Below are 15,321 nucleotides of genomic sequence, written 5' to 3'. Positions count from 1 at the left end.
ACCCTAACCCTAACCCTAACCCTAACCCTAACCCTAACCCTAACCCTAACCCTAACCCTAACCCTAACCCTAACCCTAACCCTAACCCTAACCCTAACCCTAACCCTAACCCTAAACCCTAATACTTAGATATAATAAAGAAAGGAAACTCTAAGAATAGCTATAGTAAGAATAGTAGGAAACTTAACTCTAAAGGAAAGAAAGCGATTATATATTATATATATAGTAAGGAAGGCTATATAGTAAGGGATTATAGCGCTAAGAATAAGATATAGCGCCTATAGTTTAATATAATACTAAGAAAGCCTAGGAAGTATAAGATAGAATAGAAACTATTAGAAATATTAGGCTAGGGCGAAAAGCTAGTAATAACTAACGGAATAGACGACTCCGAGTAGTTTCTATTAGAATAAGACACTATTACTAGTTAGACTAATAAGATTAACTAGAATAACGAAGGTATATCTAAGAACGAAGAAGAATAGAAGTTAGTATAGATCGAAGAAAAGAAAGAAATATTATATAGAGACCTTTATTAGACACTCTATTATAATAATTAGTATAAGGCTTATTATAATAGTAAAATAGATACTAGATAGTTCCTATAAAAACCTAGAGAACGACGAACTATTAATATAATTAGTACTTAGAGACTTAAGATACTAGAAACTCTAGAATAATACTCCGAAGAAGAAATAATATAGAAAGATAGTAAATAAAGTAATACTAATAAAGAAGATATTAGCGAATAATTATTAGACGACGAAGTATTAGATAATAAACGAAACGAGCTTTACTATTTTAGTTTAGAAGGAAAAGGCTAAGTAATAGAACTCTTCCTTATAATAGCTTAATAATATAAAGAAGTATTTCTAAAGATTAATAGAAAACGATATCTCTATCTAGAATACTTCGATTAGATAATTAGCTACTTCTATAATATATTCTAGAATTATCGACTCTATAAAGTCGACTACGACTTTAAAACGCTTATATAAGAGTAACTACTAATCGGAAGCTAATTTACGCCTAATAGCTATTTACTTCCGAATAGGCTCTTTATTAATAAGCAAATAAGGAGTATAGTTTAGAACCTTAAAACTCGCTATAGTTAGATATAATATATTTAAGTTACGCTTAACTTAAGAGAGTAAGCTAGAGAAGCTCTTATAGGCGTAACTAACTAATAAGCTAAGATAGTAGCGCTATAATACTAATAGGAGTATAATACTCTACTAAAGAAAAAGATACGAAATCTTAATAGCGCTTAACTACTAACTAGAGACTAATAGATAGAACAATTTCTTATATTACGATAATATATATAAGAACGAATTATACTATAAGACTAGAGAATATTAAAAAACTAGGACGACCTATTAATAGAAGTACTTAATAGGAACTATATAGTATAATAGCTCTAGTATTAGAATATATAGTATTTCGTACTATAGCTACTATTAAAGGAAAATCGATAATAATTATAGTCGACTTAGACGTAAGTAGGAACTTTATATCGCTAAGATATATAAAACGAAGTAGAATCGCTATCTAGATAAAGAAAGATAGATACGAATTGTTTATAGCGGACAGCGTACTAATATCTATAGTAGATAGCGAAATAGTACTATTTCTACTAGATATCTAATAGTACTATAAGGTTATTATATTAGATATTATATCGATAGCTATAGAAGATATTATTTTAGAAATACCTTAGTTAAGATATTATAATCTAGTAGTTAACTAGAGAATAGGAGTACTTATATTTAGATAGTATAATTATATAAATTATATAGAGCCTATATATTAATAGTATTTAATAGTAGATAAAGTAAGATAGCTAAATAGAACCTAGAGAGCTAATCTACTAAAGCGAGGATTAAACGATAATATCTTATCTCTATTAAATACCGATAAAGGTTAGCCGGATTACTAAAATAGAAGTAGTAGTAAGTATATACTACTAGAGATCCCTAAAGAGTATAAGGAGTATATATAGCTCTTTTAGAAAGAGGAAGGCAAAGCTACCTTGCCTATATATATACTATAGGACTACGAGATTAAGCTCGAACTAGGCAAGAAGCTACTATAGGGACCTATCTATATAATATTAGAAAAGGAATTAAAAATTTAAAAGGAATAGATAGATAAGAACCTTATAAGAGAATAGATAAGGCTATCTAAGTTACTAGTAAGTTCGCTAACTCTATTCGTTCTAAAGAAGAATATAGACAAGTTAAGAATAGTAGTCGACTATAGGAAGCTTAACGATATTATAATAAAGGACCGATACTTTTTACTAAATATCGAAGAATTAAGAGATAGACTTAGTAAAGTAAACTAGTTTACTAAAATCGACCTTAAGGACGCGTTCTACTATATTCGCGTTAAAGAAGGATAAGAATAGCTTATAGTATTCCGGACTAAACTAGGACTCTACGAGTTCCTTATAATATCTATAGGAATAATAAACTTATCTATAATATACTAACGACTAGTTAATATAGTACTTAGAGATCTAATCGATATTACTATTATAGTATATATCGACAATATTCTAATCTATATCGAAGGATCTCTATAGTAATATATTTAGAATATTAAGGAAGTCTTTTAACGACTTTCTAAGACGAGCTTTAGAATAGTACTAAGGAAGTATAAGTTCTATAAAAAAGAAGTCGAGTTCCTAGGATTTATTATTAGAATCTATAGTATATAAATTAGTCTAGATAAGATTATATTAATATAGGAATAGCTATAGCCGAAGACTATTAAGGAAATATAAGTATTCCTAGAACTCGCGAACTATAATAGAAAGTTTATACTAGAATACTCTAAGATATTAGAACTATTAATATACTTAATAAGGAAGGATAAAGCCTTTAAATAGACTAAGGCCTAAGATAAGGTCTTTATATTAATTAAGAAGTAATATATCGAAGTACTAGTCCTATAGATATTCGATACTACTAAACCTATATAAATAGAGATAGATATCTCTAACTATATAATTAGAGTATACTTTACTTAAGAAGAGAATAGATAAAGATATCTAGTAGCTTATTACTCGAGGAAGTTAAGTCTAGTAGAAGCAAACTACGATATCTATAATAAGGAACTCTTAGCTATTATTATAAGCCTATAATACTAAAGGATCTATATAGAAGGAGTACTAAAAGTTACGATCTTCTCCGACTATAAGAATTTAACGTACTTTACTACTACTAAAGAGTTAACCTAATAATAAGCCTAATAGTTAGAACTCTTAAGATAGTATAAGTTTATAATCTAGTATATACTAGGTAAAGATAATACTAGAGTAGACGCTCTTAGTCGAAGGTCGGACTATATAGAAAGATATATTATATAATAGTAGCGAATTCTAAAGACGAATAAGGATAGGATACTATCCGCTAATATATAGGAATTTAATATAATAATATAGATACTAGATAACTACGAAGAAGAGTTCCTAATTAATAAATAAAAGAAGTTCGTTATATTAGAGAAACAAATTAGTAGGGTAATTATATATTACTATAACTTACTAGAACGAGAATACCCCGGAGTTATAAAAACTATAAAGCTAGTATAATAATGCTTTACGTTCCTGTATATAAAAAGGTATATAGTAAACTATATTAAAAGATACGTCGAATATTAGATAAATAAGTTAGTAAGATATATAGTATATAGGGAACCGATAATATAACTACCTCTAAAAAGACTATAGAAAGAAGTTACTATAGACTTTATAGGACTACTACCGAAATTATAGGATCTAGTAATAAAGATAATATACGACTTAATACTCGTTATAGTCGATAGGCTTATAAAGTATATATACTTTATTATATATAATACTATAATTATAGCCGAATAGTAAGTATATCTTATAATAGATAGGCTATTCCGCTACTATAGATACTTAAAGGTTATTATATCGAATAGAGGGCTAATATTTCGATCTAATTATTAGTAAATATTCGTCTCTAATCTCGGAATTAGCTATAAACTATCGACAGCCTTCCGACTATAGACCGATAAGTAGACTAAGCGGACAAATTAGATATTAGAAGTATATCTATAGGCTTATATTAATTACGCTTAAGACAATTAGTCGTTACTTCTCCTAATAGCCTAAGTAGCGCTAAATAGCTATATATTAGATATAACGAAAGTATTACCTTATAAAGCAAACTTCGGATATTCTCTAAGACTAGATATATTACTAGTACTTAGACTATATATATAAGTAGGCGTAGATTATACTACTAAGCTATAATAACTATATTATAATAATATTTATATATCTTCTATAAAGATAGTAGTAAAATCTAAATCGATTATAGGTCTTTAGCTTAAAAAGAGGGATAAGGTCTATCTCCTTATAAAGAACCTTAAGACTAAGAGAAATAGTAAGAAGCTTAACTAGGTTAAGGTCGGACCTTTTATAATCTTTAAGAAATAGTTACTAGTAAACTACCGACTTAAACTTCCGAAAGATACTAGAATATATCTAGTATTCTATATCTCTTTTCTAGAACTAGTAGATCTCGAAATACTCTATTAAACTATATTCTACTACGAAGACTAGAAAGCAACTAAATAGGAAGTCGAAAAAATCCTAAAATAAGAAGGTTAGAATTACCTTATTAAATAGAAAGGCTACCTAGACTCGGATAATATCTAGGAACTACTTACTAATCTTAAGAACTACTAGATACTTCTACGCTAGTTCTACTAAAGTCGATAAGCTAGTCGATATTCTATAATATCTCCTATACTACTAGGGATAAACTAACTATCGACGTAGTAGTAAGATAGTCTAAAGGAGTAGAAGGCTTATTATCTTCTAGCTCGCCCGATCTATCTATTATATCTATTAAGTATTATGCTTTCCTCTTAGATCGATTATTTATCTACTATAAGATCTTCTTCTTATATATTAACTATACTATAATATAAGCGAGCTCTTTCTTATCCTTATCGATCTCTTTATAAAGCTAGGCCTAAGTCTTATTTAGAGATTCCTATAAGAGATTAATATATAGCTTACCTATATATATATACTCTAAGTACTTAAGTCGTAATAATAACTCTATCTTAATATACTCTTTTCTAGACAAGAAGTATTAGTTATAAGGAATAGAAGAAGGATAACTATAGTTAAGAATCTCTTATACTAGTCGAAGTCTATTTTAGCTAGTATATAATATCTTATAATATAGTCGAATAATTTAGAATTAAGACGATTTTAAGTAAAGAGGGAATAGTATTATAATATAATTAGTATAGACGTAGCTACGCCTTAGTACTCGATTCTTAGTAAGTCGAGCTAGTAGTACTTAAGATATTAGCTCGACTACTTACTATTAAGTATAGCTTAATAGCGAGTAGAAGGCGACTATTAAGTATAGCTCGATATAAGCTATAATAAGATATAAATCTCCTTTATATATAATAAGCGATAGATTTCGTAGTTAGAAGTTCGTATTTAACTTATATTATAAACCGACTAATTAGAATTAACTTATTACTTTATTCCGATCTCTTATATCGATTATACTTTAACTAAGTAATACTTTGCTATCGACTACTAGACTACTTAATAAGTACTAACTCTACTTATAACGACGGAATTACCTAACTTCTATTATATAAGTATAACGGTATATAATAATATTAGTATCTTCTACTTTACTAGAAGTAGAGATATTCTACTTAAGTCTTCTAGTAATAGATATTCTTAAAAGTATTTAAAGTATTATATACTATTATATTTATATAATAGAAGTTAAGTAATTCCGTTATTATAAGTAGAGTTAGTACTCGTCGAGTAGTCTAGTAGTTAATAGTAAAGTATTACTTAGTTAAAGTATAATCGATATAAAAGATCGGAATAAGATAATAAGTTAATTCTAATTAGTCGGTTTATAATATAAGTTAAATATAAACTCCTAACTATAAAATCTATTATAATTATATATAAAGGAGATTTATATCTTATACCGACTATCTACTATAGTAGTAGCTTAGTTAAATAGATTACTTAGTTAGTCGACTAGTCGTTTAGTAGAATAGTTAGTTATATAACTATATAGCGTTACTAATTAGCTAAGACTAACCTATAGTATTACGTTTATAATACTACTCTTATTCTCTATAATAATATATCTCTTAAAACTATTAGAACTTTAGTAAAAACTTCTAGTCTAAAATTAAAACTCTATTTCTATTTAAAAACTTATTTATTAAGTCTCTTATTATACTATAGAGTTTCTATTAACTAGCTATAGGTTTTCTAATACTTTTTAGTATATATAGAATCTCTTAAAACTATTAGAACTTTAATAAAAACTTTTAATCTTATATTAAAACTACTTTTCTATTTAAAAATCTATTTATTTAATTTTTTATATCTTATATAGATTTATATTAAATAGATTTATTTAAATTAGCTTTTTATTCTATTAAATAAGTTCTTTATAGCTTTAGATTATAGTATATATATTATATAGACTTATTTATTAATTCTTAAAAACTACTTTATTAGATTTAGTTTTTTAAGCTTTATATAAGTTTTTATAATATAAGCTATAGTTTTCCTAAGCTTTTTATAGAATATAAAGTCTATATAAACTATAAGACTATTAATAAAAGCTTTAGTTAGCTTATTAAAACTTAAGAAAGTTTTTTATTTATTTTTTTTTATTTTTTTTTAAAGTAGCTCTAATAATCTATTATATTTTTTAGTTTTTCTATACTTTATTCTATAAAAAGAGTTTATAAAAGCTATTACTAGCTTTATTTAGGCTAAATCTAAGCTTCTAAAACTTTAAGTTAACTTTTTTAGTCCTTAATAGTATAACTTAGTTATACCTTTAAATAATTATAGTAGAATCTTAGGGATACTAGGAGGTGACCGTTAAATACTACAATGTCTTGATCCACTTGACTATCGGGCGTGTAGGCTGAGGCCTTAGACCCTCTTAGTTTGTTACGAGTCTAAGCCTACTAGTTGTCTCTGCTACGGCGGACTATATCGGCGAACGCTTGATAACAACAGTGCGTTGCACCCCTGTTTTATCGGATCGCTTTGCTTCTGCAAGGCGCTGGAGAGGATTCTAAACTTCACGGAGGTCGCTATACCTTAAGATCGGTTCAAACCCTCCAACCGATGTTCGAAGTCCTTTGGCGGGATATTACGCACCTTCTCGGTCATTTTGATCTTCACGCCCGCCCTCTTCTCCCATCCTACGAGACACTTCGCATGATCCGCATCTTGCTCCACCTCCGCCAACGCGTTTCTAAGATACCTCCTCGTCAGATGCGGCAACTCTGTCTCGAAGCCGTTGTACTCCATAAACTCCTCGGTGATCCCCAAATCTTTCACCAACAGCGCCAGACCAAACCCGCTATCGTACCTTCGTGTCACGCCGTCACGGCGAAACGTGTCAAGCGTTGGAAAACAGACACCGGTGCCAACGTTCAGCACATCAATCATCTGCTGTGGGTCCAGGCCATACTTTTGTCCTGTGACGAGGCTGTCGCTCAGCGCGCAGATGGACGATGCCATAATGTAGTTGTTCAACGTCTTCATCGCGTGCCCATTACCGAGCTTGCCCATGGGGAAGATGTAGCCTGCCATGCACTGCAGGATAGGCTTGACCTTCGCAAAGGCCGCGGGGTCGTCAGCACCAACCATGAGCGTTGACTCGCCGGCGTCGGTTGCGTGCATGTACGTCTGTGTGATGGGCGAGTCGACGAGCTGGAGGGAGTGTTGAGCCAGCTCTTTACCTAGGGCAATGGTATCGAAGGGAGAAGAGGAGCTCGTGTCGACGACGATAGTGCCTTCGCGGTCAGCCGATTCCGCTCAATGTTGGGTAAGGTTGTCTCTTACCAGATTTCAGTCCGCGAGCAATACCGTCCTTGCCGAACAACACCTCTCGAACGACCTTCCCTTGCGGCAGCATGGTGACAATAACTTCGCATTCCACAAAGGCTTCGGGTCTCCCCTCGGCAGCCGTGGTGTTGTGCCATTCTGAGGCCGCCTTCCTCGCCTTTTCCGTATCCATGTCGTGAACGACAAGGCTGTAGCCTGCTTTGGGGAGGTTGGAGGCCATAGAGAAGCCTGCGTTCCCTAGGCCGATGTAGCCTACCGTCTTGACAGCAGGGGAGCCATTGGCGTGCGCGCCATTGGGTGGCATTTGGGCAAAGAGAGTATCTTGATGTTGGTGTGGAAAGGTTGACAGGATGAGGACACATACACAACTTACGATAGCAGCTGCGACCGTAGCACTTACTCTTCATACATAGCGATCTGCGACGCTCCTTTGCGACCTCGGATTGATGGGAGCGGAGAAGTGAGTTCTAGGAGAGCTCCAAGAGCAGCTGTGCAGCGTTGCGTTCTTCGCTAGCTTGTAAGTACGCTGCTTCATCATAAGCTCAAAGCATTTGTTCATATGCCTGTGCACTTTCGTAGCGCCTCGAGCGCTTGTAAGCGCCCATGTGGAAGGATTTGTATCAAACGCAGTGTGTGGAATAGGAAGGGTAGCGTACTGTGACGAGCTTGGACTCGGGCGTACCCGCCCCTCGCTTCTAAGATGCGTACCACGTCGGGCGTATTACAGTTCGCCATACCTTGAGCATGCTCTTACCAGAGACTACACACGTAATCACCTGAACCGCACACCGCACAAGACTGCGATGCTTGTAAGCTCGCAGGAAATGGAGCCTGACCAACGCAGGATCACCTCTCCCATGAACTGGGACCGCGTGTGCAACCCTGGGAAAGGCTCAAGCAGTCCATTGCAGGAAGCATAAGACCAACTTTGAAGAGAGATGGATCGGTCAGACGCGTGTTGGAGCAGACGTCTGTTCCTTCGAAGTCATCATGCCCGTGACAAGTAGCTGATATCACTTCTGGGGCGAGAAGATGCGGCAACATGAGCTGCTTCGCCTCGAGAAGAGCCACTCAGCCCCGATCCTGCAAGCATCCACTGAAACCCTATGTCACGGCCTCCTTCGGCCATGCATTGACTCGAAGTAGGATGACACAATCAGTCATCTACAAGAGATTCTGAATTTTTGAACACCATCCTACTGCCACACCTACACCACTACGTGCGCTCCACTTTCTACCCTTAGACAACAGTGGCCCTTTTCTGCGAGTACTCCGTGGCATACCCACGGTCGCTTCCGTCAATGCGTTATGCGCGCAAGCTCCGAAGATACCCGAAGCCTGGCGTATGCACCGGCGCGTGCCAGGGACTTTACCACGAGCCCAAACCAGTCTTTGACGGACACGGTACCTATTATCGGTTCACAACAGACGACAGGCTCGCCATCTCGCCCGCACCCAGCATCTGAGGCTTGTGGACAGATCACGGCTCGCCCTTGCCAAATGGATCGTTGAACAATCTGCCAGGCAGCGAGGTTCTCTGGCTATGAGTGTAGAGCATCGCTTGAGCTTACGTTACTGACACGGTTGCACTGCGTAGGCACCGGATGTGTCCTATATTGCGTCAGAGAAGGCATATTACATTGACTACGCCGTCTCGCATTTGGGATCGAAGAACAGCGACGATGGGGTCGCCAGCAGCCCGTCCATGGCCGTAGGAACTTGGACCGATCACGGCAGCATCGGCATACCATCGAAAAACGCATCCTACAGCAGCATTGATCCGAATCTCTTCGCCATGATCCGAAGTCGCCATATTATCTCTCACTCGCTTCCCTTTCGCAGAACATCTACCAAGTGAAAATGTAGAAGCCTCCACTAAAGATCGCAACCAACAACATCTCGCGTCTGGAGTACAATACGACAGTCCGAAGTGCGCCCAACGAGGGTTCTTGCCAATTCTGGTGGGGTATCAACGGCGACGGATTTTTACTACCTCTTCTTTTTCGGGGGATGAGTGGTATACGCAGGGCTCACGAAGAGGTCGAGAACGAGGCGACGGTGTCACCGAGTTTTGGCGGTGCCCTAGCACCGCTGCCCACGAAAAGGGATCCTGTCTAACCTGTAAGCTTTGGTGACGCTCGTTTTTGGCTATGCAATGTCATAAGGGGTGGAACAGCCTGGTGTTCGGTGACGGCAAGGAGAGGTGATGAAGCGTTCTAGCAATTTCGATGAAGCAATTTGATTGTTGTTTCTATCATGTAAATGAGGGGACGGCCACACTTGACCCTGCTTCAGTCAACACTAGCTGCCATATCCTTCCCTCCCATGGCCATTTTGGCACGCTCAAAGACGGAGTAAGCCCGACAGCCTTTGGGAGCTCGGGGGTAATCACCAGTGTTGCTTAAGCAGACGCAGTCACAGCAGAGACACGCTCTACGTCCAATCTCTTGAAGCCACCCTTCTCGGCGACCTCCTGCTGCAACGCGACCATGCGCTTCTGATCACCAGTTGGATCAGTTTGCTCACCCTCCGAAGCCCAGTCCAAGAACTCGTTCTTCAAATCAATGGGTAGGAATGTCAGCACATGTCACACCTTCCATACTCTGCTGGTCATCAGTATCTTACCGTGTAGTTGGGCGTGAAGCTTTCGTCCAGCACGCCCAGCCTCTTGCCGTAACGGGTCACCTTCGTCCAGTCGCGCTCGACATTCTTGAGGTCCTTCGAGAAGTAGGCATAGCTGCGCTCGAAGATCTTGCGGTTGAGCGGAGTACCCATGGCTGGCTTGAAGTCGACATACTCCGCCCACGCGGTTTCCGGCTCTGCAAGCACGAAGTCGGTGGCCTTCTTGACGGCACGCATAAAGGCACGGACCTAAAGACGATAGGTCGAAGGGTTAGCGATCGTTTCAAACAAACTACAAGATTAACCCTTCAGCATACCTTGTCCGGGTTCTCGGAGATGAACTTCTCGTTGCCGATGTAGAGGATGGAGCAGAAGCAGCAGCAACCCAGCTCGGCCAGCTCGTCAATGCGAAGCATCTGAACGTCGCTCTTCGGGCGACCTTGCGCAGTGAGCCACTCCTCAAGCTCGACCATCTGGACGTTCTCGAGGCCAATGCCAGCATCGATCTCACCCTTGATGATAGCCTTGGAGACATTCATGCCGCAACGGACAGCCGTGTAGTCAGTCGGAGCCATGCCGTAGTGAGAGGTAAGCTCGTCAATCTGGATCTGGGCGAGCGTTCAGCGCGTGCATCCACGGCAAGATGCTGTGATCGAGGATCTACCTTGCCAAATTCGCCTACATAGCCGATCTTCTTGCCCTTGAGAGTGCGGAAGTCGGTGGTGATACCGGAGTCTTTCAGGTATACGACGCCGGTGAATGGCTCGTCCAAAAGAGAGCCGATTGAAAGGACCGGGAAGTTGCGAGCTTTGGCCTAGATATCTCATCAACATACACCGATTTCTATACGGCTGCGCACATACGGCCAAAGTGTGGATCATGGCTTTGAAGCCCAAGTCCACTTTCTCGGTTCCAATGATCTCGGTGACATCCTGTTCATCGGTCAGGCTCAACTAGCCAGCCAGAGACTCGCTCACTAGCCCAGCACTCACGCTAGGGTCGTTCGGCTCAAGTAGAGCGACTTTGATACCCTCGTCCTTGAAGTATCCCTTCGCCTGAGAAAGGTACAGCGGGGCATGGTACGGCGTGGCGTGCCTAATCCACATCAGCATTACATCCATACACTGTTCTGTGTCAGCTGTTGCCACACCAGTTCGTCAAGAACGTGATTTTGTCGGTCGACATGATGGTGGTATTGCTATATTCGAGTAAGTCATCAACACAGGAAGCGCGAGAAGAAGCATGTCCCTGCGCAGGCATTGCCCTGATTCAGGTTCGAACGGTCTGATCTCAGCCCAACCAGCGTCAACTGGCTGAGCACCCGTCATGCACGTTAAGACGTGGTACCTGTATCAGCCATATGGCAATGAGTCGTGCCCGCGAGCAGCGATATGCTCTTCCTTCCCTGCGATCCCATAGCTCATACCAATGCGTGACTGTTCCGTGCGGTGGTCAGATCGTTGCTGAAAGTGTGGTCGTTTCCGCCTTCGGAAGTGGAAGAAGCTTAGTACCTACTCTACATTATATCACTCCTAGAAAAGCAGCAGCAATGACCAGCTCTCACGCCTGTACCCGCTCGCGGGGTAGCTACCAGCTCTGAGGTCGATGAGCAGGGCGCTTGACGCAAGAGGTCTACGTCAAAGGTAGAACTATACTATGCGGGGTCCTCCGCGGTCGCCCAAAGATTGCTGTGCATCTCCGGAGAGCTATGGTTCTAACGAGATTAAAGCGAGGGAGGTTACGGATAACGCGCCATGAGCGGATAGGTGTAGATTCGAGGTATACGAACCTCATCGTGTAATCTACTAGTTACTACCTCTTCTTCTCCGAAGGAACCTGCTGCAACAACCCGAGTACTGACGGCGGAAACCCCTATCGTATTATGGTTTGTTGCTCTCAGCGCGCGACTGACGGCTTCACTGACCGCAACGGTGTTTATTGCTTAGAGGGAGACGGCGGTGGAGTCGATGCGGGACACAATGCAAACGATACGTATGCACCTGGCGGTCAAGGCGTGATCTACCACCCAGGGCAGCAAAGCGTAGTCATCTAATAGCACTACATGAAGCCGGGTGCTGGCTTTCAGCAGACCAATCTTAGTTTGGATGAAACAAGCTGGAGTTCAGTACCGGATGGCCTGTGGCTCAGCCGTGTTGATCGAGTCGTGCAGGTTTCAATCTGAGGCTCGTCTTACCGGTATTTCTCTTGAGAACGAAGTCTTCTATGACACCGTTATGTCTTCCCATTGAGCCTTCATGCGTAAGAAAACAAATCGTGCGGAGTAGTCGACGGCCTGATGCTGTTGATCTTCATCCGCGGGACATTACTGTTATAGTCCCCTCTTGCGCTACAATTCCTCGAGATCCTTAAATAGTAAGCGACCCTATCAACTAGCCTTCTACATTAACCTCTCAAGCTGGCAGTATACAGATGTATGCACAACGCGGCAGGTTGAGGATATCACGGAAACGTTGCACGTTCTGCCGCGTGCCGAGCCACGTGCGTGGGGTTTCAACCTGGAAGCTTCGCGTTTACATGTGCAACCAAGACAACCGTAAGAAGCTCGTCGCCAATGCGTGAGGTTTGATATTCCATTTACACGTCAAGGTTCCCGCACATGGGACCGTGAAAGACTACGATGGTGTACTAGCATCGGCAGCCTCTAGTCTTAACTGCTTCAGCGATCGCACCATGATACCTGCAAGATACACTTAGGACGCTCGGATATTCTGCCCGAACCGCCCACGGATAGCATTCGACATGGCATCCAACGAAGCGATCCTGATCCTCAGAAGCTTGTCGAGGCAGAGCAGAACCCGCATAAGTACGAGAAATCAGAAGAGAAGACTGTGCACCGACTGCCTTGCTCGCTATGGCTCGCAGCGCGGCAGCACGTTTACGGTGGAGGGGTCGCGCTGGCAGGGGAGGCAACATACGTATGTATGCGGCAGCGGGTCACGCAAGATGGCAACAATGGCCGAGTACCGCAAACAGGAATACCGTCCCCATGGCCCCATCGAGGAGTACGACAGCCGGGTAAGAAGCGGAAGGCTGAAGAATGACGAGCATCAGCGGACTCTCGTGCAAGCTCTGCAAGATCTACACGATGCTCTACTAAAGTACAATCCCCCCAAAGTCGTGCAGCCGACAATCGAGTCTCTGCAGCCGCCAAAGAAGTCCTTTTTCGGCTCCATCTTCGGCGGCGGCAGCAGCGGCGAGACGCTGCAGTTGACAATGCCGCCCAATTTACCGAAAGGACTGTACATGTACGGAGACGTCGGCAGCGGCAAGACTATGCTCATGGACTTGTTTTACGACACTCTGCCCGAGACAATCCAATCGAAGACACGCATACACTTCCACAACTTCATGCAAGAAGTACACAAGGAGCTTCATAAGATGAAGATGACCCATGGAAACGACATAGACGCGATACCCTTTGTTGCAGCGCACATTGCAGAGAAAGCGACCGTTTTATGTTTTGACGAGTTTCAGTGCACAGACGTGGCAGATGCGATGATTTTGAGGCGGCTGATAGAGAGCTTGCTAGCTCACGGTACGGTGCTAGTCACAACGAGCAATCGACATCCGACGGAGTTGTACAAGAACGGCATCCAGCGGGACTCCTTCATACCTTGCATCAACTTGCTCTTGGAGAAGCTGAGGGTCCTCAACTTGGATTCCACGACGGATTACCGCAAAATGCCAAGACCAACGTCAAACGTCTACCATCACCCTCTTGATGCGAATGCGAAAGACCATGCGGATCGTTGGTTCAGTTTTCTGGGGGACTTCAAAGACGACCCACCTCATCCGGCGACGCACACCGTATGGGGCCGCCAGATCGAAGTACCGCGAGCGTCTGGCCGAGCCTGCCGGTTCACTTTCCAAGAACTTATGGGCAAAGCAACCGGCGCTGCCGACTACCTCGAGCTTGTGCGCAGCTACGACGCCTTCATCATCACGGACGTGCCTAGCATGAACATTCGCAGTCGAGATTTGGCGCGACGCTTTATCACCTTCCTTGACGCTGCGTACGAGGCTCACGCCAAGCTAGTGCTTACCACTGCCGTACCGCTCCCGCAGCTCTTCATGAGCAAAGACGAGATTGGCGACGCCCTTCATGCCGGTTCAAAGGCAGGCGTGTCTGGTGCGAAGAAGGCGAAAGAAGGCGGCGCGAACGTGAACGACGCGATGCGGAGTTTGATGGACGATTTAGGCATGAACATGGAGACGCTGAAGTCGAGCAGCATCTTCACTGGCGACGAGGAAGCATTCGCATTCGCGCGCGCCTTATCACGACTCAGCGAAATGAGCAGCCAGGAGTGGGTGGAGCGCGGGATGTCAGCAGACAAGAACCACGGCAAGATGGACGCTGGAGCGCTAGAGAGCAGCCAACAGCAAGCCTCAGCAGCAGCATGATCAACCTCGATTGCAACCAAGGATCTACAAATCCAGTGCTATCCAGCTGAGGAAGTTGTGTGCTACCGGTACCGAGCCAGATCAAGCGAAGACGCAATCTACAGGCCTGATGATCTCTGAGCTTGAATGTTTCCCAGCCTTGTGGTGCATTGCCTGCCAAATGTAAGCTTCTCCGAACCACATGCGCAGGTCTCTTGTGCTGCGCTTCCACATGCCACGGACGACCCTACCGAAGCCGCCGAGATCTCAAGTCTGGGTGAAGGTTTGGTTGTGCTATAAGGCAAGTTTATTCAACAACTTCCCGTCATCGTATGTAAGAGCTTTGGGGCGTTACGCAAACACCACGGCCAGGCTGTGCCGCTTCCCCG

General features: G+C 41.4%; 4 protein-coding genes across 4 annotated transcripts; 2 read left to right on the top strand and 2 right to left on the bottom strand.

The window, feature by feature from the left end:
- Positions 1-6,966: 6,966 nt before the first annotated feature.
- Positions 6,967-8,511, bottom strand: BAUCODRAFT_142156 (uncharacterized protein). Its single transcript, XM_007681546.1, has 2 exons — positions 7,907-8,511; positions 6,967-7,857 (listed from the first exon to the last, which is right to left on the bottom strand). Exons 1-2 carry the CDS (start codon positions 8,211-8,213, stop codon positions 7,157-7,159), a joined length of 1,008 nt encoding a protein of 335 aa, XP_007679736.1. The 5' UTR covers positions 8,214-8,511; the 3' UTR covers positions 6,967-7,156.
- A 1,799-nt stretch (positions 8,512-10,310) lies between these two features.
- Positions 10,311-11,716, bottom strand: BAUCODRAFT_76534 (uncharacterized protein; the record flags this gene model as incomplete). Its single annotated transcript, XM_007681223.1, has 7 exons — positions 10,311-10,463; positions 10,535-10,780; positions 10,849-11,139; positions 11,196-11,345; positions 11,395-11,463; positions 11,524-11,626; positions 11,682-11,716. The coding sequence occupies 7 exons, from the start codon at positions 11,714-11,716 to the stop codon at positions 10,311-10,313; spliced, it is 1,047 nt and encodes a 348-aa protein (XP_007679413.1).
- A 492-nt stretch (positions 11,717-12,208) lies between these two features.
- Positions 12,209-12,933, top strand: BAUCODRAFT_37435 (uncharacterized protein). The gene has a single exon (XM_007681117.1). The coding sequence runs from the start codon at positions 12,414-12,416 to the stop codon at positions 12,582-12,584; it is 171 nt and encodes a 56-aa protein (XP_007679307.1). The 5' UTR covers positions 12,209-12,413; the 3' UTR covers positions 12,585-12,933.
- Positions 12,934-13,504: 571 nt separating this feature from the next.
- BAUCODRAFT_75464 (uncharacterized protein) lies at positions 13,505-14,953 on the top strand (the record flags this gene model as incomplete). Its single annotated transcript, XM_007681151.1, has 1 exon — positions 13,505-14,953. The coding sequence occupies one exon, from the start codon at positions 13,505-13,507 to the stop codon at positions 14,951-14,953; it is 1,449 nt and encodes a 482-aa protein (XP_007679341.1).
- Positions 14,954-15,321: the final 368 nt, after the last annotated feature.

This window comes from Baudoinia panamericana (genome assembly GCF_000338955.1).
Source record: "Baudoinia panamericana UAMH 10762 unplaced genomic scaffold BAUCOscaffold_11, whole genome shotgun sequence".
In the NCBI taxonomy this organism is placed as follows: domain Eukaryota; kingdom Fungi; phylum Ascomycota; class Dothideomycetes; order Mycosphaerellales; family Teratosphaeriaceae; genus Baudoinia; species Baudoinia panamericana.
The sequence above is the reverse complement of the archived record's forward strand: the minus strand, read 5'-3'. Positions and strand labels throughout refer to the sequence as shown.

Coding starts and splice junctions, on each gene's coding strand:
- BAUCODRAFT_37435 (XM_007681117.1), top strand. CDS start 12,414: ATGGTTTGTTGCTCTCAGCGCGCGACTGACGGCTTCACTGACCGCAAC.
- BAUCODRAFT_142156 (XM_007681546.1), bottom strand. CDS start 8,213: ATGCCACCCAATGGCGCGCACGCCAATGGCTCCCCTGCTGTCAAGACG. Junction 7,858..7,906: donor TGCTCGCGGACTGAAATCTG/GTAAGAGACAAC, acceptor CTGACCGCGAAG/GCACTATCGTCGTCGACACG.